The sequence below is a fragment of the Colletotrichum jinshuiense genome, chromosome 6, assembly GCF_051148585.1.
Source record: "Colletotrichum jinshuiense chromosome 6, complete sequence".
NCBI classification, from domain to species: domain Eukaryota; kingdom Fungi; phylum Ascomycota; class Sordariomycetes; order Glomerellales; family Glomerellaceae; genus Colletotrichum; species Colletotrichum jinshuiense.
Window position 1 is genome coordinate 3726543 of NC_139313.1, and position 22926 is coordinate 3749468.

Consider the following 22926-nt stretch of genomic DNA (forward strand, 5'->3'; position numbering starts at 1 on the left):
TTTTGTCATTGATCCCCTCTCTTATCTTTCCCCTCTCGGGGATGTATGCTCCACTCTGCATTTCCATGTCACCCTAGGTCCCCACTGTCTGCTGATATGTTCTTGGCTTCTCTGTACTCGGCCACCTGTTATAAACTTCCCATATCTGTGCGGAGTCGATAATAAAAATCATTGCTGCCAGATTCCTTCTACTTATCATCACGCACCAAAGAGGAAGTGGAACCCTTGGCATAACTACTCACCCAGAATGGCCAATCCCAAAGGTGCACGGGCATCACAATCAATGGATGTGGATGTCCGCCGGAGTCGGTCTTTTGGCGGATGTGGCACCGTATGTCTACGCCATTCGATATGCGTAGCCTTCCTTGACAAACATGCTAATCACTCACAGTGCCGGAACCGTCGTATGAAATGTGACGAGAAGCGGCCAGCATGTTCAACGTGCAAAACCTCCGGCTTGACGTGTAGTGGCTATGAAAAGAGCATCTTTTTCGACTGTGAAGAGACCCCTAGTGTCGGAACGGCGCGGTTTCGAAGACCCCTGTTGACAGAGATGGAACGCGAGTGCATGAGCAAAAGGCTTATCTCAAGCATTTCGCCCGCATTAACCCTCTGGCATATTGCCCAGATAGAAGATGAGTGCGAGAGGTTGCCCCTATCTCAAGACGTCCAGATTAGCAGGGGTCCTTTTGGTGTGTTTAGAGTGCCTCAATTCCCAAGTGAGCCTCCCAAAAGCGATTCTGAACCCAGCCCTCGGTCAAATCGTCTTATCATTGAAAACTCTTGGCAAGACGAACAAGGTGTCTATGAAGACACACCCGAAGAGACAGATGGAAATCTTATGGCTCCGCAGGGTTCTTCCCCATCAAGAGAGCCGCGGACAGATCCCGTCGAGGATAGCTCTGATCCCAAGTCACTCAGCCCAATAGCTGAGTGGTGGAGTTTGGGCGAATGGTGGGACCTTCCGAACGCAGGAAACTGGTGGGATACGCCTTTGGGACAAGAACGTATTCAAGACATATCTAGCGACATATCCTTCCCCGAGGTTCAACAATCCCCTAGGGCTCTAATGGCTTCACAAGACATTTGCGTATCGAGCATCTTCGCAGAATTGCAGCCTAAACAATTGAGCACGCCAGAAAGTTCCTTAGTCACACATAAACTCGACTATGCCGTTCCTCATGACGCTGTATTTCTATTAAAACACTACTCGACGACTGTTCTCCGAGGATTTACGCCCTTCCGCCATAGCAAAACCCCCTGGCACATCCTCTTCATTCCATATGTCAAAAGCTGTTTGGCAGCACTAACACTTGGAGAGGAGATGGATCATGCTAGCTTGACAGCATTCTTTGGGACGCTGTCCATGAGCGCATCTAGCCTTGGCGGCATTTCCAACTCGCGCATGTGGTGCGAACAAGCCGAGAGCTACAAACAACGGGCTCGTCATCATGTCCGCCTCATGCTACAAACAGCCTACGATATTCCCAAGACAGCCAAATACAAGTCCATCTTGATAGCACTATTAACCATGGTACAGATCTCGAGCATCTCTGGTAACAGAGATCAAATAGAATGTTACCTACTCGAGGCGGAAAAGTTCATACGTGTCAGGGGACTCAACAAGAAGAAGTCCCGTAAAGTCCGACTTCTACACCATTGTTACGCCTTTGAGCGAATCTTGCACGAAACCACCTTCCCGGGAAGTACGCGCTCACCTCATCGCCTGCATGTGCGACATGTCATAGAATCCAGCAACGCTATTGCCTACAGCCAAGATAGCCTGTCGTTCCAGTTGATCAACTGGAGCAACCTCGACCAGGAGATGATGAAGGTTAAAGGGCAGGATGAAGGTGAGAACGATCTACACCTCCAACTCCCTGGCATCTGGCTCGCCACGCTGTATCCGGAGATATTTGGCATTCCAGAGGTCCACGTCTTCCTTCTCTCACTTATCATCCGGCTGGCACGTGCAAAAGACGGCACAGAGTACTCAGGCTCCACCGGCGTGGCAGAGTTCTTGAGCCGCGCCAAGGCAGTTGAAAAATGCGTCCACCAGCTTAAGAGGACTCCTGGGTACGATGTGGCAGATTTGCCAACCACAGACCCACAGATGCAGCACTGTCAGCAGCAGCAGAGCCACCTGGCGCTCGCCATGCGGCTAGCCGTGACGATCTATTTTTATCGAAGAGTCTACGATGTGGAAGCGAATATGTTGCAAGACAAAGTTCTTGAGGTTCGAGACTGCCTTCTGCGGTTCGAGGCTACGGAGTCCGAGATGGGGTACGGATCTGCCAGGTTAGTGTGGCCTGCAGTAATTGCTGCGAGGGAGGCGGAGGATCCAGAGGTACAACTGTCATTTGCTCGATGGTTCAAAGATTGGTCGCGACGTAGTGGTCTTCGTATTTTCAGCGATTCATTGACAGACGTTGAGAAATGGTGGAACGACAAACGAGGAGTACAAGGGAATGTCGAGCTCATCCAGGTATAATGCAATATATTCCCCTCTGACAGCGTGTAGTCCTAGAGTTTTGATCTGACCACGGTGATAAGTCATGTGCTATATTTCAATTTCCAAAACACTAGTCTGTGGAGAAGCATATTGTTGCTTTTTTATAATCCACTTAGGTCCTGCTCTTGGTTGATGCGAGAATTTCAACTAGCATGCAGTGTGCGATCGTGACTTGTAGGTGCACTCTCCCCTTACATTTGGATGTAGGATGTAGGCCACCGGCCAATGGCAATGGAAGACTTTGGCTGAGGTGGACAGAGATGACAGAGCAGAGCATCAAGGGTGGTATGAAGTAGGTTGTTCGTGGCATTTAAATGGCTCTCAGTAAATAAAGCTGCACGAGAATCTTTAGTTCTCGCTCTAGACCTCGCTGCTTGAAACACCTCTGTGATGAGCCGACCAAAGACTCGATTCTTAAATGCCACGTCAAATCTAAGCCTTCAGCGAGGCAAATGATAATTCAAATTATATCGGGAGTTTAACCCAGTACACTCTGCATTATAGTGTTGGCTTGTAATATACCGTACAATAGCTTGACATTTCCTACGAGTTCCATGCTGTTTCCGGGTGCCCATATCTAGAACGAAAATACACTTGAACCAATCACCACAACCAAAATATCAAGTGAAGTACCCGATATCACAATTCAGAATGGCACCCTAAATTCACTAGTTCAACACGGCAAGCCTATCTCTACACTCATTTCAACCCTGTTGAGGACTGACAACTGCTCCAGTGTTGGTCGGAAACCTGGATGATCACAATGGCTACTCCCAGAGCTATCATCAGAGCTCGCTCGCAGTGTGGAGGAAGTCGAAAATGTCATCGGCCATACGCAAGGAAGATAGCAACACCCGGGAGGAAATCACTAACATTTTTGTATGGGCCACCCTCGAAATAAAGAGGGTAATGTCTCCGGCACGACCTTCTTAAACCATCGTTCCGTCGACCTAGACAGGACCGCCAACAGCGAAGGCGGCACTATCATATCAAATGCACTGTTTCAACACTGCAAGCAATGCATTATCACCGGGAAGGTCAGTGTCCCTGCGTTGTGTGAGTGACTTTACACTTGGCGGCGGCCTGGGCCCTGATTCTACGGTTACAGCCTCGGCAGTGACGGATTTTTGTCGATGAAAATTTCCACTGCCAAGATAAAAGGGGTAGAGATCTCCTCCAATGATAAGGAAGAGGCATATCTTGAATGATTTTGGGCCCATGAAACCTCTCAATACCCGACAAAAAGGCGATGTCAACATGGCCAGGTAGAAATGACGGAGAAGGCCAAGGAGAGTATTTGTAAAATTTGAAGGAAATTTGGGAGTGCACCGACAACGAACAAACCGACTCTGCAGTAGCCCATTGGAAATGAGCAAGCAATCCAATGGAGACATTGTTGAAATTGAAGGGTCAACTGTGAATTCGCACAGCGTCACAATATGCGACGAAATAATGCTGCCAAGAAACCACAGCATTGGTCACACAAGTGGCCCTACGGAAGAAACGACGTGCCAATAGTTATGTGAACTTGTACTAAAGAGGATTTTGTAACTATATTGTTGTCACCCTTCTTTTGGCAGGTTAATCAGTAGCTGACAAGAACTATCGTTCTGCTTTGAGCACACCTTGACAAACACTTGATCATAGTCGTTTCGTAAACGTATTTAGCAATGATTCAAGGTAGCCCAGGGATGATTTGTGGACAATTCATATGAATTCCACAGACGAGCTATGTGTCGACAGGACATATAAGCACTGTTGCCCGAAAACCGCATCGAAGCCAAGACAACTCGCAATCTTTCCACTATGGGGAATAGCTCAGTCGCTGCTTGCAGCAAGACGTAATACACCACATGGCCCAGATGCGTCTACTTCCCCAGACTATCCTCCCAGTAAACCCAAATACCGACTGCTAAGCGTGCATAAATATGCGCCTTTTCAACGGTCGCTCAGCTTGGCTTTCTGTTGGCGTTGGTGACAACCAGTGAATGACCAGTTTCGTGCATTGACGAATTTGACCATGCTGTTCTCTGCCCAGCTCATGTACCCTGCCACCAAAATGAACTAGTCTAACATCCGAACCGAGGCTTCTAACGTCTGCAGATTGCGGGGTCTTGCGGGGATTGCAGCTCTCTACCGGCCGCTGTGCATGACCAAGACTCCGTGGCGGCGTTAAACCCTGCACAATTGGCAAGTCAAGTCTCACCCACGATACCCTGTACAATTCCCTAAACCGGGAATTTCTGACATGACATTGGGGACTCTGTTGGACGAGACAGAAAGTTGAGCTATGCTAACCAAGGAAACTATAGGTTTCGAGGTGGGGGGAACCCGTAAGACGCTGATCCCCTCATTTCAATAACACGCTGTTGAGCGGTTGATGAGTCTCGTCCCGAGGCCCTCTCCCTCGCTGCACCCAAGGGGACTGCGGAGGGAGGGACTTCCGACCATTCCCGATTCGATATCTGGTCGCGAAAAACAGCCCTCACGTGGCATCCATGTCCTTGGGCCGTCAAGCTCAACGACCATCAGCCTCCAACGCTGGGGATGGCTTCTAGATGCGACTGGCGGATGAATCCGTCCATCAACAACTTCCAAGACGGGCGAGATCGACTGGGTCATCAGGATTGGAATTTTAGGAGATGGCAACTGAGTTCGAGGCAAGGATAGTAATTCCACTGACAGCGAAATATCGTGGCTGCCAATGATTCACGGGATGGGTGCTATGGATCTCAAAAGAAGATAAATAGCTGCGGCATCTCCTCTCAAAACGACTCCTGATATTTGGAACACCAGACTCAAGCCCTCGCTCAACCCTGAATCCTTCTCTCCTTCGCTCGAAGCCCAGCCAGCCTGCCTATTCTCTCCAGAAACCATTCTCTTCGGACCAAAAACAGCCCCAACTTTCAAAATGAAGTTCCTCAGCATCCTCTCCCTGGCCGTTACACTCGTCGCCGCGGCCCCCGTCGAAGTCGCCAACGATCTCGAAGTCCGCCAGTCAAGTTCCACACGCAATGAGCTTGAGTCTGGCAGCAGCTCGGCCTGCCCCAAGGTCATCTACATCTTTGCCCGAGCTTCTACCGAGCCTGGCAACATGGTAAGCCATGCGCATTGCGATATCATACACCGCTGTTGAAGTCTTAAAATTCTGACCTCGTGAACAGGGAATCAGCGCGGGCCCAATCGTCGGAGATGCCCTCGAGAGCCGCTACGGCGCCTCTCAGGTCTGGGTCCAGGGCGTCGGCGGACCCTACAGCGCGGACCTGGCTTCCAACTTCATCGTCCCCGCGGGAACCAGCCGCGTCGCCATCAACGAGGCCAAGAGACTCTTCACGTTGGCCAACACCAAGTGCCCCAACTCGGCGATCGTTGCCGGTGGGTACAGGTAAGCCGGACATCCATTGCCTGTTTCTGGAGTAGTTCTTTGCTGACGTGGTTTGGGAAACAGCCAAGGCACAGCCGTCATGGCCTCGTCCATCTCAGAACTGAGCTCAACCATCCAGAACCAGATTAAGGGTGTCGTCCTGTTCGGCTACACCAAGAACCTCCAGAACCTGGGCCGCATCCCCAACTTCTCGACTTCCAAGACGCAGATCTACTGCGACATCGCCGACGCCGTCTGCTACGGCACGCTGTTCATTCTGCCGGCGCACTTCCTGTACCAGACTGACGCGGCTCTCTCTGCCCCCGTCTGGTTGGCTGCTCGTATTGGTTGAAGGGTGCCAGTCGTATCAAACGCAACTGTGCTGGTTCAGTCGGTCGGATGCGAAGGGGGGTTTGAGATGAGGGCGGCTGTTGGTGCAAGTACCACTCTGGGCTATAGAGCATACAGCCGGTTGACGGGAGTCAGCCGCAGGTTGGAGTCGAGGAGGTCGGATCGAAACGGTGGCATCGTTGGAGAGTGTGCTTCCATTCTTTCACTGTCGACTTTCTGTCATTGCTTCGCTCATTATTGTCACTCGTTTAGTCATCACATGTATCTCGATTACTGCTGCAGATGGATACAATGCAAAAAGGTGACATTTATTGCTAAGGGGGTATCATTGAGTCATTATTCCTACGTGATGCTGTGTCGAATTTTCATGCTTTTGCCCTACTTCGAAGGAAAGCCGCATGCCGCTGAGAGTGATATTTAACGTCGTTCGGGTGTAGTGGGTTGTACACTATCCGGCACGTCTTGCACTCCATGAACGTGGGCTTTGAGGAGATATTGATGGTCGTCTGGACTGTCGCAACAGGTTTCGATCTTAGAGGTGGCCTCTTCGGGACGATATGGGATGTCTCCGTGTCGGTCTTCTGTTCGTTCGCTTCGTGGTTGTCGACCATTTGTAATCCCTTCACACCTCGTCTCGGCCTCAAAACTCTCCTTGCCCCCTGTTCGTTTGTATCGTGACCTTCTTCGTTCTCATCCTTTGCGTTCTCTACTTTGTCAGAAGGAAGCAAGATGGGTGTGCTCAGTCGTAGTCTTAGCCGTCGAGGCTCCTTTATTTTTTTGAAGACGGGGGGCGACGACGGCGGTGTATGAACTAGCTTTTCGGAATCGGACAGCGGGTCTGAGGACTCGGTTGCCGAGCTGGAACGACATGGTTTGAAGTAGCTGAGGATCGAGCTTTTGGGTATATTGCTCGACGGCGGCGTGGGATGTGCAGGAGGAATCCTCAATGGGTCTGATGGGCGTGTGGATGAGCTATGGTCGGTGACTACTTTGCGCTTCTTCAAAAGTCCCGAGCCAGAGTCATCTTCCGCAATGCGTGATCGCTTGCTGTAGGTGCGTAAAGCCCGCCTGGGATGACGTTAGTCGTCGTCGCGATCGCGTATGTCAAGGCTTCGTACCGTTTGTCGCTTGTTGGCCGTGAGGTTTCGCGTTGGGTCGGAGAGCTGAATTATGATTAGCAACAGTACCAAACGGTGTCAGAATGCCATACAGCTGCGTCTCTCTGGTTTGATCCATCCCTCCAGCAGCGATGATGGAAGGTGAGTTTCGGTAATATTTGTGAATCGACAGCGACGCGACGCGCGAGGTTGTGCTGTGGTAGGGCGAAATTCGGATAGAACAGTCGGTTTTGGTTGCGAGTCGACAAGGTGAGGCGCACAAATTGATTTGGTGACATAGTCATACAAGGGTAAAAAAGAAGAACCAGACAGCGGAAGAGTGTGATTAGGCCGAGGTCGAGCCTGGGATCGTGTCTCGTCGTGGGTGGGAGAGATGGGGAGCTTTGAATCAAAGCCCCACCGAGGCGCGTTACGCGAATGGCGTGCCTTTGACGCGTCAAGTCGCGTTTTCCGCGCCATCACGTGGATCAATGTTCGCCATCATCTTGCACATGGATGACAACTACGGAGTATGCACTTTAACTGAACGAAATGAGATCTGCTTGCATGGGTCAAAAACGCAGAGCGCATCCGGCTCAATGCTGCTGGTTGTGGGTCAATCAATACAGCATCCCAACCTCGAGCATATTGCACTGGGTAGAGCCCTTGGCTGAACTTGGTCATTGTCGCATTACAACGGACGAAACTATGATAAACCTTTAAGTCTTCGCCGTATTCCCTCATCTGTGTCTTGCACTTTGGTGTCAAGGAGAATGGCCGCCTCCTTTTCCGGCTTGTCCCCGTCCTCGTCTTTGCCCAACACCCATGTCTGCATCACCTCCTTGACCTCTTGTGGTTCCTTGTATTTCGACTTGGCTTCCTCAAGCCTCCATATGTACCCTGAATAGACGGCAACCTCTGCAATCAAGACAACGATAGCACCGCCAAGGGTCAAGAACAATCGTGCGGTGACGTTCCACCAACGGGCCGCTATCCAAATAGTCGCAGCTACGCCGATGATGCTAATGAGGAAGTTGAGGATAACCATCAACTGCTTCTGTACGTCGCCATAGGTAGCCTCATCGTCGCCATTATCAGACTCGCGCATGGGGCGGTTGACCTCCGCAAAGGCGTGTGCCCTTGCGGCTGCGCTGGGAAACTGCTGGGAGAAAGCTTCCATCCGGGACGGCTGCTTGAGCATGCGCTGGTAAGACCGTTCCTCTTCTTCGCGTCGCAAACGGGCCATCAGGGCCTTGTATTCCGCGGACTGCAAACACATCGTCAGCGACTTGGATGGAGTAAGTTTGCGGTTGGGATAACATACGGGCTCTGGCTTTGGTGGCGGCGGCGGGATGTACACCCGGGCGCCTTGCAGCAGTCCTTCCAGGCTGAAGCCATCAATATCTGCACGCTTCAAACCCTTCCACAGGTCAAGTATCTGGCTATGGGTGATGGGCTTTCCAACAGTAGGATCCTCAAGGCTCGGGTCTTCGGCCTCGACAGCTGCTGCGGATGGGAGCGATGCATCTGACGTCGTTTCCTGTATTGCTGTACCCGGTGCCTCCGTATTATCCGCTTTCGATCTCACATCAGCCAGCTTCTGCAAGCCGCTCGCGATGGAAGGTGTTATCGTAAGGCGTACCATGTTCGATGATGTGGCCGCAACGAGATTACGATGACATTTCGGGATGATGCGGGTTGGAAACTGGGAAATGCCACTGTCAGATCGGAGTCACTGAGCGCCCCAATCGCAATGTTCATTGCTGAGGTATGCTGGGACGGCAAGCTCCTGCGCAAAGCTCGGACTGCGAAGTTGTAGCCAGTCAGAGGCCTTACGCCCCACCAAATATCCCCCAAAAAATACGTACCTCCAGCAGCTGTTCCTGCAGTGTCCCAATAGGAACCGATAGCTACCTTACCTAAGGGAAGGCAAGGGAAAGGATCGGACCCGATGCTCTCTGGCTGAATTTCTCGCCGTGAGAGCGAAAAAAAAAGTCATCGACTCGTGCCATCAATCCACCTTCAGCTTCCAATTGCCACAACCACGGGTCTTGAGACGGTCTACGCGATACAGATGTCGTCGTAGTCTTTGGTGAATCTTTTTACACTCCATTGACATCCTTTGGAGCATTACCGGAGCCATGCAGCTCCGTCCGGGAGCAGCGGCGCTGCGTAGCGCCTCGACAACGTCACGATCCCTCCTCTCCTCTTCCTCGTCTCGATGCGCGCAATGTCGGCGATTCACCCCCGTCGACGTCCGGTTACCTCTAACTAGTGCCCTATACCACTCTTCTTCGAAACGATCGTCTGCGTGGGGTGCTGCCGTATCCGTTGCTTCCAATATCGCTGCAAATGCCGTCAACCGGGTCATCCCGAAGGGGGACATGCACATTGACCCGTTGCGGACGGTGGCCAAGGAGATGAAGTTTTTGACCGGCAACATTCGAAACCTTCTTGGCTCAGGCCATCCTTCGTTGGATCGTGTCGCAAAGTACTACACACAGGCCGAGGGCAAGCACATGCGACCCCTTATCGTCCTGCTTATGTCGAGAGCGACAGCCCTGTGCCCGAAGGGCCCCCGTTTGCAATCTGGGCAAGCTATCGGCGGTGTCGATACGGCGTTATCACCCCCACACATCCTCGTCGACGTCAACCCGAGCTCACCCTTAACCGGCGCTGCCTCCGACCCGGCCGAGGTTGAATCCGATATACTCCCTTCCCAGCGACGCCTCGCCGAGATCACCGAGCTGATCCACACGGCATCTTTGCTCCACGACGATGTCATCGACCACTCCGTTTCCCGTCGCGGATCCCCCTCTGCGAACCTCGAGTTCGGCAACAAGATGGCCGTCTTGGCCGGCGACTTCCTCCTGGGTCGCGCGTCTGTTGCTCTGGCTCGCTTGCGAAACGCCGAGGTGATCGAGCTCCTCGCCACGGTTATCGCAAACCTCGTCGAGGGCGAGTTCATGCAGCTGAAGAACACCGCGCAGGATGAGCGGAAACCCGTGTGGTCGGAGGAGGCTCTTACCTACTACCTTCAGAAGACCTATCTGAAGACGGCTAGCTTGATCTCCAAGTCGTGCCGCGCTTCGGCCATCCTCGGCGGATCTGATGCCGCCTCAGTTGAGGCAGCTTACGCCTATGGTAAGAACCTGGGCCTGGCATTCCAGCTAGTGGACGACATGCTCGACTACACACGAAGCGAGAAGGAGCTAGGCAAGCCGGCCGGAGCCGACCTAGAACTGGGTCTCGCGACGGCCCCACTGCTGTTCGCGTGGAAGACGATGCCGGAGTTGGGTGCCCTAGTAGGCAGGAAGTTTGAGCAAGAGGGCGACGTTGCAAGGGTAAGCACGCGTGTAGCGACAGACTCGGGCCTTGAAAGTCATGACTAACACGTCTTAGGCACGGGAGTTGGTCCTCCAGAGCGACGGTATTGAACAGACGAGGGCACTTGCCCAGGATTACTCGGAGCAGGCGATCGCTGCCATCAGCGGATTTCCTGATAGCGAAGCCAAGGATGGTCTCATCGAAATGGCTCTGAAGGCGTTGAAGAGGACCAAGTAAGCGGCCGGCAAGAGAGGCCGGCAATATCTGTACAAAACGAAAAAACCTGGAATGCACGCATTATGGTATGTGCATTCGACGCTGTACAACAGACCATCTGGGCTCTTTGTAGAGTACATGTAACGATATTATACAACTAGACGGTGGCGCGGGGGTTTCATCGAGGTAGAGGCGACACAGACTTCAACTCAATGCCACAAACAACTTCCCTTTGATACGTGACTCGACACGAGCATGGGGTGTTGGGGGAGGGGCAGGATTCTCACTTGAATGCCCTTTTGTGCGGCATATTCAACCGTCGGGGAGTCAACAAAAATGAGCAGCACAGTTGATTGGAGAGGTGAGAAACTTTTACTCGATCAAAACACCGTTGAGCCGAAACTCAATGCCCGAGCAGCAAGCATCACGGTATTGACAGGGTCCGGAAAGCAAACATGCGGCGAGCTCCGTGGAGACACGGTTTTCATTACGTCTCACAGCTACTCAACGTGCAGCGTGGCAGCAGAAGCAGCATGATCAGACGCAAGGATGGATCAGGGGACCATCGAAGCTTAGTCGTGGCCCGGTCCCACGTTTCCGCACGTCACAGCCAAGAAGCCCGGCATGGTGATGACTGCTCAATTGTCTCGTCCGATCTATGGACGGGAAAGAACAATAACCACATGCACGGATCAAGCGAGCCCTTTGTTCACTTGGTGAGGCCCTAAAAAACAAGCAGGGATGGGGCGCGGAGGGCTGACGAACGGGAAAACGGCAGAATGAGCGCCGGCTGTCGGGGGGCGGTGGGTGCGTGATCACCGCAACGGATGGCCCTGGGGCGGATGTGTCTCTGATTCGCCGTTCTCAGTCTCTAATCAATCCATGACACGAGAAAGCAGACTTGTTTGTTGCCTCCATCGCGAAGCGATCGAGTAATAGAAAAGGCCAACCGACAGCACATACGGACTTGAAGTCGCAGTCGAGCGGTCATAGTCATGGTGTCATGCAAGGCCGGAACCCAGAACAGCCCCAGCATGCAGCCCGTCGGCAGAAGAAACTGTGCGAAAAGCTCAAATTCGCCGACGGGGCGCATGAAGTGATGGGCCAGATTCCCCAAAGTAGCGGTGCTTTTACTCGATCATTACTCGATCGAAACTCACAAGTGAAGCTTGGACGACGCCTCGAGGCAGCGGGTACCGAAGGTGACCAGCACAGATTTGGGAAAAGCCCGCAAAAAGGCACCAGATCCCCCGACTTTCCCGAAAATGGCCGATGGGCCACACCCGCCGTGGTGGGCTCTATTTACCCCCCCGTCGCTGGCACATGCTTTGATTCGCCCGGGTGATTACCTAAGCCGCCGCAGGTCGGGACACGGCTGCATCCGATGGGATGTAGGCCAATCAGCATCGCCTGATAACAACATTAAAGGCATTCAGGGTCCCCCGGAGTGTGCGAAGGTCGATAGGGTCGAGGGCCGAAGATTCGATAACGCACCCCACACAGCCGTGACGCAGAGGCCGACGGCACGGTCAGCCAAACTGGCGGGTGGGTGTGGAAAACACGAATGGGAGGACGTCTCGGCTGGCTGATCGACTTTCCCTAGTTGGCTGGTCCTTGACTCCTTTGTCTGGTCAAAGGTCGTTATCTTATCGGGGACTGAAAATGGAAGCCCAGAAGAACGGGTGGAAGGGGATGGCTGACCCTCGGCGTCCGTCTGGACTCTTGGTGGGCTGTGGATCGAGCAACGGACAACTTTCTCCAGTGTGAAATTCAGACGGGAACTCTTCTCTCTCCCTTCTCTTACTCCTTCTCTTCTTCCTTTCTACCTTTTCTGTGAATACTGTCAGAGTCTCAAGCTTCTCGGGGTTTCTAGTCGTATAGTCAGGATACCCAACATCACTTGCCACTCGTATCTACTTATTCAACTTCTGGAATCTCACTCACCTCGCTATTCCAAGCCACACCCGACATTTCTTATCTCCCCTCACCACCCTCGCGACCCCCCCGACCAAGATAAGCTCCCCCCTTCCCGCAGAAGCAGCAGCAAGCTCTTAGAATCGCATTCACCGCGGGGGAAGCTCTTCAGAAGCCACCAACTTTCTCTTATCGGACCTCCCTGAGCTCCAAATCAAGCTTATCGCAACCCCGCCAACTCTCCTCAACATGACCGTCCCTCAAGATCCCACGACGCCCCTAGTGGTCCTCGTCTCAACCAGAGCGGTCCTCACCTTCGCCGAGGACAACCTCGTCCTCACGCCCGCAACAATAACAGTCTCGCCTGCCACTGGCAAGATCGTGAGCATCACCCCCGCTGTCCTCCCCAAGGCCTCCTTCCCCGCCTCAACAGTGTACATCGACCACGGCTCCAAGCTCTTGTTGCCCGGCCTGGTCGACGCCCATGTCCACCTCAACGAGCCCGGACGCACTGAATGGGAAGGCTTCTGGACGGGCACGCGGGCCGCTGCCTCTGGCGGTGTGACGACCGTCGTTGACATGCCCCTCAACGCCATTCCGCCCACGACGACGGTGGCCGGTTTCAAGGAGAAGCTTGCGGCGAGTCGAGGGCAGTGCTGGGTCGACGTCGGCTTCTATGGCGGCGTGATCCCTGGAAACGCCGACGACTTGTTGCCCCTGGTCGAGGCCGGCGTCCGAGGCTTCAAGGGTTTCCTGATCGAGTCTGGTGTAAGTTACATTCACGGTGCAGGCAGCGGTTCCCCGGAGGTATGCTGACAAGTCTTTTCCCCCCGTAACAGGTTGACGAATTCCCCGCAGTCTCTTCGCAGGACGTAGCCCTGGCCATGGAGAAGCTCAACGGCACCCCGACGACGCTCATGTTCCACGCCGAGATGATCCCTCCAATCACCGACTCGGTAGGCGACGCGGTGCAGCAGTCGCAGCCGCCACTCGCCCCCACCGGCGAGCTCAACTCGTACAAGACGTTCCTCGAGTCCCGCCCGCCGTCGTTCGAGACGTACGCCGTCGAGGAGATCCTGTCCCTGGCGCACCTTGCGCCGGAGCTCCACCTGCACATCGTCCACCTGTCTGCGACCCAGGCCATCCCCCTCCTGAAGGAGGCCAGGCGGAAGGGCATCAACATCACCGCCGAGACGTGCTTCCACTACCTCGGCCTCGCGTCCGAAGACATCGCCGACGGCGACACGCGCCACAAGTGCTGCCCGCCCATCCGCGAAAAGTCGAACCGGGACGGGCTCTGGGAGGAGCTCGTGGCCGAGGACTCGTGCATCAGGACCGTCGTGTCGGACCACTCGCCGTGCACGCCGCAACTGAAGCTCCTCCCGGACCACCTCGAGGTCACGGCAGCCACGGGCTCGGGCAGCGACTCGCCCAACATGCACCACTCTGACTCGGGCATCGACATGACCATCCCGAGCGACAGCGTCGACAAGATCATCGCGGAGCGGACGCTCGAGGACGCGGCGCTGGCGGTGGCGGACGCAAGCTCGCGCGGCGACTTCTTCGCGGCGTGGGGCGGCATCTCGTCCGTCGGGCTCGGCCTGCCCATCGTGTACTCGGCGGCCGCGGCGCGCATCGCGGCGGGCGGGGAGGGCGCCGCGCCGTCGATTGTCGACATCGTGAGGCTGTGCAGCCAGGCGACGGCGAAGCAGGTCGGGCTGGCGCACCGCAAGGGCGCGCTGAGGGAGGGCATGGACGCCGATATTTGCGTGTTCGACGATGCGGACGCGTGGACGCTGCGGTCCGGGGACATGCGGTGGAAGAACCGGTGCTCGCCGTGGGAGGGCCACGAGTTCGCGGGCCGGGTGAGGGAGACGTGGGTGAGGGGCCGGAAGGTGTACGAGCACGGCGGTGCGAACATGGGCTTCGTCGGCAAGGTGCCGGTGGGCGAGCCCATCACCGAGAAGCGGATTGCCTGAGGGAGGGAGGAATTTGGGGTAAACGGACAAATATGGGCGTGAGGAAGAACAATGACACGCACGCACACACACTTGTGTGCTTTGGGAGGTGGACGAGCATGGTAGGCAGCATTTTACGAGCGACGTCCTGGGCAAAAGGCGTCGCATTCTGGATGAGCGGGAACTGATAGCTTTGCAAGCATGGTGCATCTGAATTGAACAATGTGTTTCTGATAAACACCTCCAGACGAGTTTGTTTGCGTGACCAGGGTTAAGCTTGAACACTAGGCATCTTGCCTGAGACGCGTCTATCGCTTGATGGACAGCGACTGGATCAGTGAGAGGACTCGAACTGCCGGAGAAACGAGAGGCGAGAATAGCTGAAAGCATTTGATCATCGCCGTCGAGGGCCGGCTTGTGCCAAATGTGCCGCGTCGACAGCGCCGAACCGTAGGATGCCCGCGATGTACCGGTTCCCCTTTCTGCGGCAACCCTTGGGACCTTGGCTTTCCGCTGGACCAGGGAGCCCGCAGAGGACGTGCGCGCGGGAGCGGTGCCACGGCCAATGGCTGCCGTCGATTTAATTTAGAGTTGTCCTGACACTCGAGGCGAGGCGGCCGAGATGTCCCGGGACAACGGCGCCCAGCAGCCGATCAGGTCTCGGTAGCGGCAGCGATGTGCTGTTGTTCGGGCGGCCTCTCAGATGACGGAAGACTCGATGCTACTCCAGCATCGGCGGGTTTTGTTTTATCCCTTCTTTTTTCTCTCCTCTCTCGTTTTGCAAATGGTTTGATGACTCCCACCTCCCACTCCCAAAGACTGGGGATGACGGAGACCCCTGGATGGGTAGTGGACATGGGGGAGGGGGTCGTGTTCGCTTAGGAGCCGAAGGACTCGTCGAACCTTTGGAACATGTAAGCGATGCAACGGACAAATGGGGACTGCGGGGGCTGCTGGTTGGCGAGGTAGGAGATTGGTCTTTGTCTCCGTTTCGAGATGGGGGATGAAGACAAAGGACGGGGCTGCTGTTTTGTGGCAGGACGTGTATTTCTTTCTGCTCGGGCGATGCGAGACACCGAGACAAGACACGACATCCAACGTCTTCAACTATTCTGATGTCAAGAGCACGCTGCCGAGGGGAAGCTGGCATATCGCCATCTCACGTGCAATTGCGGCAACTAGAAATGACTGACACGGGCTAAAAGAGGGTTGGTTCCACGAGGTTGTGATTTGAGAGATTTGGGAGAAAACAGCGCGTCGTGGCCTTGGATGGCGAGCCAGCTTGGACCGTCAACCAGACGTTCAATTGGACGATGCCCACATCCCGGGCTTCGGTCTGATCCACGCCAGGTCCCAGAGCTCTGTCGTAAGTGACTGAGTGATCCACGAAATCAATCCCACAGTAATCCATACACTAGCGCATGCACACATCAAAAGAGTAGCTTCGCTTCGGCTTGGCCCAGTGGAGACTCGGGAATATCTTGTAGGCGACATCTAACCGAACAATGCGAGGTAAGCGAATACTCGGGCTAAACAAATAATATCTTGCAAGTGAGGCAGCTAACCGAAGAATGCGAAGTAAGCGACCACTGTGAGGAGAGGCCTGGCCAACACCTTCTTTGGGCCTGGGGTACGTACCGATCCTTACCCCGAAAGCTACCTATGGATCCACGGTGCCTAAGCGAGTTGCCGGAAACAATCGCAGCCGATGCTCGTCCACTTTGATGGCGCCTGCTCGGTGCTGCCATTGGTCTCATCTCTCCCATCTCTCTCATGAATCTCACTCGCACTATGGTGACCCTTCAGGATATGCCTCGTTTGGGAAGAAGGATCCTGTTTGCTATCGCAACATGGGACGTGGAATCGAGATAACCATTCGCCAGCTTTGGCGTCTTGCTCCTTCGACATCATTTCTGTCTTACAGCGGTCGCAAATCCAACATTCCTCCCACGAGGGCCTAAGTCCATGTCAGATAAGCCGGCAGACGAGCATATGCAGCAGCAGCGCATTGGGACTTTGTCAGTTCTCGACGACTTTCGGTGTCGACAAAGCACTACCGCGGCGACCCTTTTAAACACCCACAATCCACAATACCAATGAGCAACATGGGGCAACATCGCCAGCAGGCCGAACTATCAAAATGTCAATGTCGGCTACCACCCCGTTTGTCCCATCAACCTGGGAATCTTCTAGGCCTCGCCATCTGTCCAAGGCCTAACCTCATCCGTCGCCAAGATGCGAAAGTCCCAAATGTCATTTCTTGTCCGACCCTTCTCCATTCGGCTCGCGCTTCCTCTCCGCCCCGCCCACATGGCGTACCCAATCTATCTTCGCCAATCCCTGCACCGCCTCCCGCCGCGTGGTGGAGCATTCAAGTCTGCCGTCAAGCTTCGCACGAGTCGGCTCCGTGTCCGTCGCTTGTCAAGTTTCCAGCGTTCTGGACTCCTCGTCCAAAACGTCCGCGCAGCAGGTGGCGCCATGTGAACATGCTTTTAGGGCGAGGTAGAGCCCGCTAGCAGAGGGCTCGACCGAATTAACAGTCCACGAGCAACGCCTTAATGAGATGGGGGCCGTGGCCTTGCACTTGTTCTTTGAGGAGGGGGGGCCTGTGGACATTCGTGTGGAGGGGAAACGTGCAGCTGCAGCTGATCCCAGGCTCGCTTCGCCATCGCTGACCGAACCTCGACGCTCGAGCTGGGGGCCCTGGAAAGGTGAAGGCGAGGGTACTGGGGCATAAGGTTGCATCCAACAGCCAACAGGACCAAGGACAGCCGCAGGTCATCTTTTTATTCTCGTCGTGGCGCCTATCGTCGTTTCCATCTGCCCGAGCCCTTCTCGACCACGATTATCAGGAGAAGACAGCCCGTCTTCTTATTGTTTGTTCTCGGACCGGCTTGTGTAGTGTTTGCCCGCTCCCTCCTCGCATTGTTTGTTGCGTACTCCACCTCTTGCTCCTTGAATTAGGCAGTCCCTGAGATACGAGCATCTAGCATCGTCACTCGCATCCCGATCTAGTGCCAACGGCAGACCTTTGCTCCTTCACCGATTCGACGCCGCATCGCTTAGACAGAGCTAGAGAATCCGGGTCGCTTCGTTCTGGTCAGACCGCTACCGCACCCAAACGAACATCGGTGTGTTTTCTTGACCTCTGCTTGAGGCGGGCGCATGTAATTCATTCCTGCACGCACACCCTCGTTTGCTCGGCAGCCCGTTATCTCGTCACAAATATAGCTTCGATATTGGACTCGTCTCATCAGCCAACGCAAACCGGTGACCCCGAACTCCCAGCGTCACCCTTATCCTCCAAACACGCATCACTGGAAAGGAAGCATGCAATCTGGCGACGTGAGGCACTGATAAAAGACCAGCCCATCGGCCAACGCCCCGTCGCGCCGTGCTGTCCGTCATGTCCCAGTCAAATTCCGACGAAGCTGGTACTGACCTGTCAAACAATACGCCAAAAATGTCGACCGTCTTCCAACCCGCTGTCCTCGACGTGGAAAAAGCCGACCGGGCCAGCTCCGTCGAAACCTCAATAGACCCGATCGCGCCAGTCGATCAGTCCGGCCCGGGGCGCTTTTCCCTCTCTGGCGCCGGTCACATCTCGCTCGACGATGTAGAGGCCGTCGACGTCCAGATCCGCGACTTAGCCGTCACCGTCGACACTTCCCCGTCATGGTTTGACCCTGCAACCTACCCGGAGCTCGCAAAGGCAAAGTTTGTTCCTAAGCAGAGCTCCAAAACCTTGTTGCACCATGTCAATGCCTCCCTGCAACCAGGGACCCTCACGGCTATCATTGGCGGGAGCGGCTCCGGCAAGACGACCCTCCTCAACACCATGTCGGAACGTATGATTAGTGCCCGATTATCCCAAGGAGGCTCCATTACCTTCAACGGCAATGAGGGGATACACAACGCTCGCCATGCCTATGTGATGCAACAAGACATCCTACTCCCAACTTTAACCGTGCGAGAGACCTTGCAGTATTCCGCCGACTTGCGGTTGCCGCCGCCCACAACAGCCGAAGAACGAAAGCGCATTGTGGAAGAGGTCATTTTGGAACTGGGACTCAAGGAATGCGCCAACACAAGAATAGGAAACAGCCAACACCGCGGGTGTTCCGGGGGCGAAAAACGGAGGGTTAGCATTGGCGTCCAGCTCCTAGCGAACCCCTCAGTCCTCTTCCTCGACGAGCCGACGACCGGTCTAGACGCGACAAGTGCCTTTCAGCTTGTACGAACGCTGAAGACGCTGGCCACCAAAGGGAGGACCGTCATCACGACCATTCACCAGCCTAGGTCCGAGATTTGGGACCTGTTCGACAATCTCATTATTCTTACCAAAGGAAGCCCCGTGTATTCGGGCTCTGCTAGGGACTGCCTGCCGTGGTTCGAGGACATGGGCTTCAAGTTGCCGCCGTTCGTTAACCCGGCAGAGTTTCTCATTGACATCGCTGCTATAGACAACCGTACTCCCGACCTTGAACAAGACTCAACAGCCAGGGTCGATCAACTCAAAACGGCGTGGAATTACGAAAGTGAGAAAAGGTTTGCGCCGTCGGAGAAGGTCATTGAATCTACGGGGCAAAGACGAGGAACCAAGTCTGAAATCCACAAGCATGCCACCTACGTCCGACAACTCAAGGTCCTGACTAGCAGGACATTCAAGGTCACGTATCGTGATCCTATGGGCATGATGGCATCCATTATCGAAGCGATTCTGATGGCCATCGTGACGGGTTACATCTTTTACAACCTGCCGAGAGACCTCTCCGGCATCCGATCCCGCCAGGGCGCTCTCTACACCGCTGCAGGCCTCCAGGGATACCTGACGCTCATGTTCGAGGTCTACCGGCTCACTGTTGATATCCCAACCTTTGACCGCGAGCACAGCGAGTCTTGCGTCGACGCCGTCCCGTTTCTCCTCTCCCGCCGTCTTGCTCGCCTCTTCACCGAAGACCTTCCCGTACCTTTCCTCTTCTCCGTCATCTTCTACTTCATGGGCGGGTTTGAACGAGATGCCAGCCAGTTCTTCATATTTTTCGCCATCACACTTCTCAACCACTACGTCGCCGTCACATGCGCCATAACCTGCGTCGCGGCGTCTCGTAACTTCCCTGGCGCTAGCTTGATCGCTAACATGGTTTTCACATTACAAAGCATGGCCTGCGGAATGTTTATCCAGGCGAATTCGATTCCTATTTACGTGCGTTGGCTGAAGTGGATCACGTACTCGGTGAGTTTAGCCTGTGACAGTCAGGGAAGATGCGTGCTGACACGGCGCAGTTTTACGCTTTTGGTGCCTACTGTGGAAATGAGTTCGAGGGCACATTCTATGACTGTCCTCTTGAAGGCGGCATCTCAAACCCCGAGTGCGTGCAGTATACCGGTCGTTTCGTCATGGACTCCCTCGGTTTTCCGAACAACTGGGTTTGGAGACCCATCATTGTCCTGGTTGCGTTTGTTATCTTCTTCTGTCTGCTGTCTGCTGTAGGACTTCAGTACATCAAGCAGGAGATGACGATTGCGAGGGCAAGGACATCAGACACTGACTTGTCAGCCGGCAAGGAGAAGATGCAGGCTCGATCCATCTCCGAGGTGCGCACTATTGATGTTGGGCTGGATGACTTTGCTCTGGCATTGGACAAGAGAGCGCCATCGGGGAAGAAACTGCCCACCAAGACTATCCTCAACCCCGTCAACGCTACCTTCCAGGCGGGCAAACTGAACATCATCATGGGGCCGTCAGGCAGTGGCAAGACGTCTCTTCTCAACGCCATGGCTTTGCGGCTCCACAACAGTGTGAGCACGCGATATCTGCCGTCCGGCAGGCTCAGTTTCAACGGCGCCCTGCCGTCCAACTCGGTCATCCGCTCCGTGTGCTCGTATGTTTGTCAGGATGACGACGCACTGCTGCCGTCGCTTACCGTGCGCGAGACTCTCAGATTCTCCGCCGGTCTGCGGCTGCCGTCACATATGAGCAGAGATGAAAAGTACAGACGAGCGGAGGAGGTTCTGTTGAAGATGGGCTTAAAGGATTGCGCAGATAACCTCGTCGGCAATGAGCTTGTCAAGGGTATTTCAGGCGGCGAAAAGCGACGTGTCACCATCGCTGTGCAGCTGCTAAGTGACCCGCGCGTGTTGTTACTTGATGAACCAACGAGCGGTCTTGACGCATTCACAGCGAACTCCATCATGGAGGTGCTGCACGGGCTCGCCAACGAGGGCCGAACGCTCATCTTGACGATTCATCAGGCACGGTCCGATTTGTTTAAGCATTTTGGCAACGTTCTCTTGCTCGCGCGAGGCGGCTCCCCTGCCTACGCTGGATCGGCCAAGGACATGCTGGCCTACTTCCACCGCCAGGGGTTTGAATGTCCCACTCACACAAACCCTGCCGACTTCGCGCTCGACCTCATTACGATCGATCTACAACAGGAGACAAGGGAAGCCGAGACTCGTGAAAAGGTGAAGAAGTTGGTGGAGGCGTGGCAGAGACATGTCGAGACGGTCCCGAGCGACGGAGCGGACGAGAAGGCCGGAGACACACGGCTGGCTGGCATCGAAGAAGAAGAGTCCAGCATCAACAAGTCCGAGTCCACCCAAACCCAAGCACTCGACGCAAAGCCCGACCAAGTTGAGGGCGCAATTGTGAGAACATCACTCGACCGTCCCGCCATCCTACCGCCGCGCAAGTCCTTCAACAAGGCAAGCCTTGCAACCCCGGCCGAGCTGGGCGCCCTCGTCCGCAAGCGGGCCTCGTTCTTCACGGCTTTCCCGCTCCTCTTGCACCGCGGTCTGATCAACTTCCGGCGCCAGCCTCCGCTCCTTCTTGCCCGCATCATGCAGGTCGCTGGCCTCGGCATCGTCCTCGCGCTCTTCTTTTCCCCGCTCAAAAACGACTTCTACTCGGTGCAGAACCGCATGGGATTTGTTCAGGAACTTGGTGCATTCTACTTCGTTGGCATGCTTCAGAACGTTGCCGTCTACCCCGCCGAACGTGACGTCTTTTACCGCGAAGACGACGACGGCGTCTACAGCGTCGAGGCTTTCCTAGCGGCCTACTCGGTGCTTGAGCTGCCATTTGAGATCATCAGCTGCCTCATCTTCGGCATCCTCGCCGACTTGGCGGTGGGTTTCCCGCGGACGGTGACCATGTATTTTGTGTGCGTCTTTTCGTGTTTTGGCGTTGTCTCGTGCGGCGAGTCGGTGGGTATCATGTTCAACACGCTCTTCAACCACACAGGCTTCGCTGTCAACCTCACCTCGGTCATCATGTCCGTGGCCAACACAATGGCTGGGGTCCTCTCAATCGACATGCCGGAGCTGTTCAAGATCTTCAACTTTCTGTCCCCGATCCGGTACGCGACGCGCGCCCTGGCGCCGTACAGTTTGGAATCAGTGACGTTTACGTGCAACGATGGACAGAGGCTGCCGAACGGGCGGTGTCCCATCGAGACGGGAGAGGATGTGCTGAACCTGTACAAATTCAATGTGGACCCGAAGGTGAACATTGCCGCACTGGCTGGGTGCGTTGTTGTGTACCGGCTCGTCGCATGGGCGCTGCTGAGAGCTGCGCGAACGCGGCTAGACGGGTCGAAGAAGAGAAAATAGGCGGTCTCATAAACATTTGGCCTGTTTTTAAAAGAAGTCAACATTTACATTGTATTTTCAACATTTTACATAGATGGTCGGGATGCATCATCCCTGGCGTTGGACGGAAAGAGAAGCCGGGCGACGCTTCACTGGTGGTGCCACTAGCATCATTAGTTTTAATCATCGATATCAATGAAGTTCCCTGTTATTCCCATCTTGAACCCCGTCGTCGTGCGGGCTCCAATCGAAACTATTCTGAAATCAACCAAATAGCCGAGCAGAGCTCATCCCATTAGCTCTATCGATAGCCGAGGGGGGGCCTCTAGGAGCATGATCCCGGTCAACAGGCAGAAACCTTGCCGGCCGAGGCTGCAAGTCGTCGTGCCGATGAGCTCCCGATACGGAAGCTGGTGAGCGTCACTGGCCCGCCCCGCGCGACCAGGGGAAGCTTGCGTTCGCCGTCGGCTGTGCGATAACGGCACCGAGGAGCGGAGTTTCAAGGAGCTTCAAGGAGCTTGGGGCGCGGGTTCGGACGATCCAGCGCGGCGGCGCACCACATCTCATTTGTCATACGGCAGGCGTAGCACATCA

The 22926-nt window shown here is 54.8% G+C and overlaps 7 protein-coding genes across 7 annotated transcripts; 5 read left to right on the forward strand and 2 right to left on the reverse strand.

Moving 5' to 3' along the window:
- Nucleotides 1-247: 247 nt before the first annotated feature.
- Nucleotides 248-2491, forward strand: EsH8_VI_000964 (uncharacterized protein; the record flags this gene model as incomplete). The annotated part of the gene is made up of 2 exons (XM_083272217.1): nucleotides 248-331; nucleotides 392-2491. The coding sequence occupies 2 exons, from the start codon at nucleotides 248-250 to the stop codon at nucleotides 2489-2491; spliced, it is 2184 nt and encodes a 727-aa protein (XP_083127391.1).
- Nucleotides 2492-5423: 2932 nt separating this feature from the next.
- EsH8_VI_000965 (cutinase family protein) lies at nucleotides 5424-6228 on the forward strand (the record flags this gene model as incomplete). Its single annotated transcript, XM_083272218.1, has 3 exons — nucleotides 5424-5609; nucleotides 5677-5897; nucleotides 5961-6228. 3 exons carry the CDS (start codon nucleotides 5424-5426, stop codon nucleotides 6226-6228), a joined length of 675 nt encoding a protein of 224 aa, XP_083127392.1.
- Nucleotides 6229-6592: 364 nt separating this feature from the next.
- EsH8_VI_000966 (C2H2-type zinc finger protein) lies at nucleotides 6593-7463 on the reverse strand (the record flags this gene model as incomplete). The annotated part of the gene is made up of 3 exons (XM_083272219.1): nucleotides 6593-7295; nucleotides 7346-7390; nucleotides 7438-7463. The coding sequence occupies 3 exons, from the start codon at nucleotides 7461-7463 to the stop codon at nucleotides 6593-6595; spliced, it is 774 nt and encodes a 257-aa protein (XP_083127393.1).
- A 567-nt stretch (nucleotides 7464-8030) lies between these two features.
- EsH8_VI_000967 (endoplasmic reticulum-based factor for assembly of V-ATPase-domain-containing protein) lies at nucleotides 8031-8969 on the reverse strand (the record flags this gene model as incomplete). Its single annotated transcript, XM_083272220.1, has 2 exons — nucleotides 8031-8591; nucleotides 8649-8969. The coding sequence occupies 2 exons, from the start codon at nucleotides 8967-8969 to the stop codon at nucleotides 8031-8033; spliced, it is 882 nt and encodes a 293-aa protein (XP_083127394.1).
- A 496-nt stretch (nucleotides 8970-9465) lies between these two features.
- On the forward strand, nucleotides 9466-10888 carry EsH8_VI_000968 (trans-hexaprenyltranstransferase; the record flags this gene model as incomplete). Its single annotated transcript, XM_083272221.1, has 2 exons — nucleotides 9466-10668; nucleotides 10727-10888. 2 exons carry the CDS (start codon nucleotides 9466-9468, stop codon nucleotides 10886-10888), a joined length of 1365 nt encoding a protein of 454 aa, XP_083127395.1.
- Nucleotides 10889-13030: 2142 nt separating this feature from the next.
- On the forward strand, nucleotides 13031-14760 carry EsH8_VI_000969 (allantoinase; the record flags this gene model as incomplete). The annotated part of the gene is made up of 2 exons (XM_083272222.1): nucleotides 13031-13549; nucleotides 13621-14760. The coding sequence occupies 2 exons, from the start codon at nucleotides 13031-13033 to the stop codon at nucleotides 14758-14760; spliced, it is 1659 nt and encodes a 552-aa protein (XP_083127396.1).
- A 3385-nt stretch (nucleotides 14761-18145) lies between these two features.
- Nucleotides 18146-22353, forward strand: EsH8_VI_000970 (P-loop containing nucleoside triphosphate hydrolase protein; the record flags this gene model as incomplete). Its single annotated transcript, XM_083272223.1, has 2 exons — nucleotides 18146-19975; nucleotides 20026-22353. 2 exons carry the CDS (start codon nucleotides 18146-18148, stop codon nucleotides 22351-22353), a joined length of 4158 nt encoding a protein of 1385 aa, XP_083127397.1.
- Nucleotides 22354-22926: the final 573 nt, after the last annotated feature.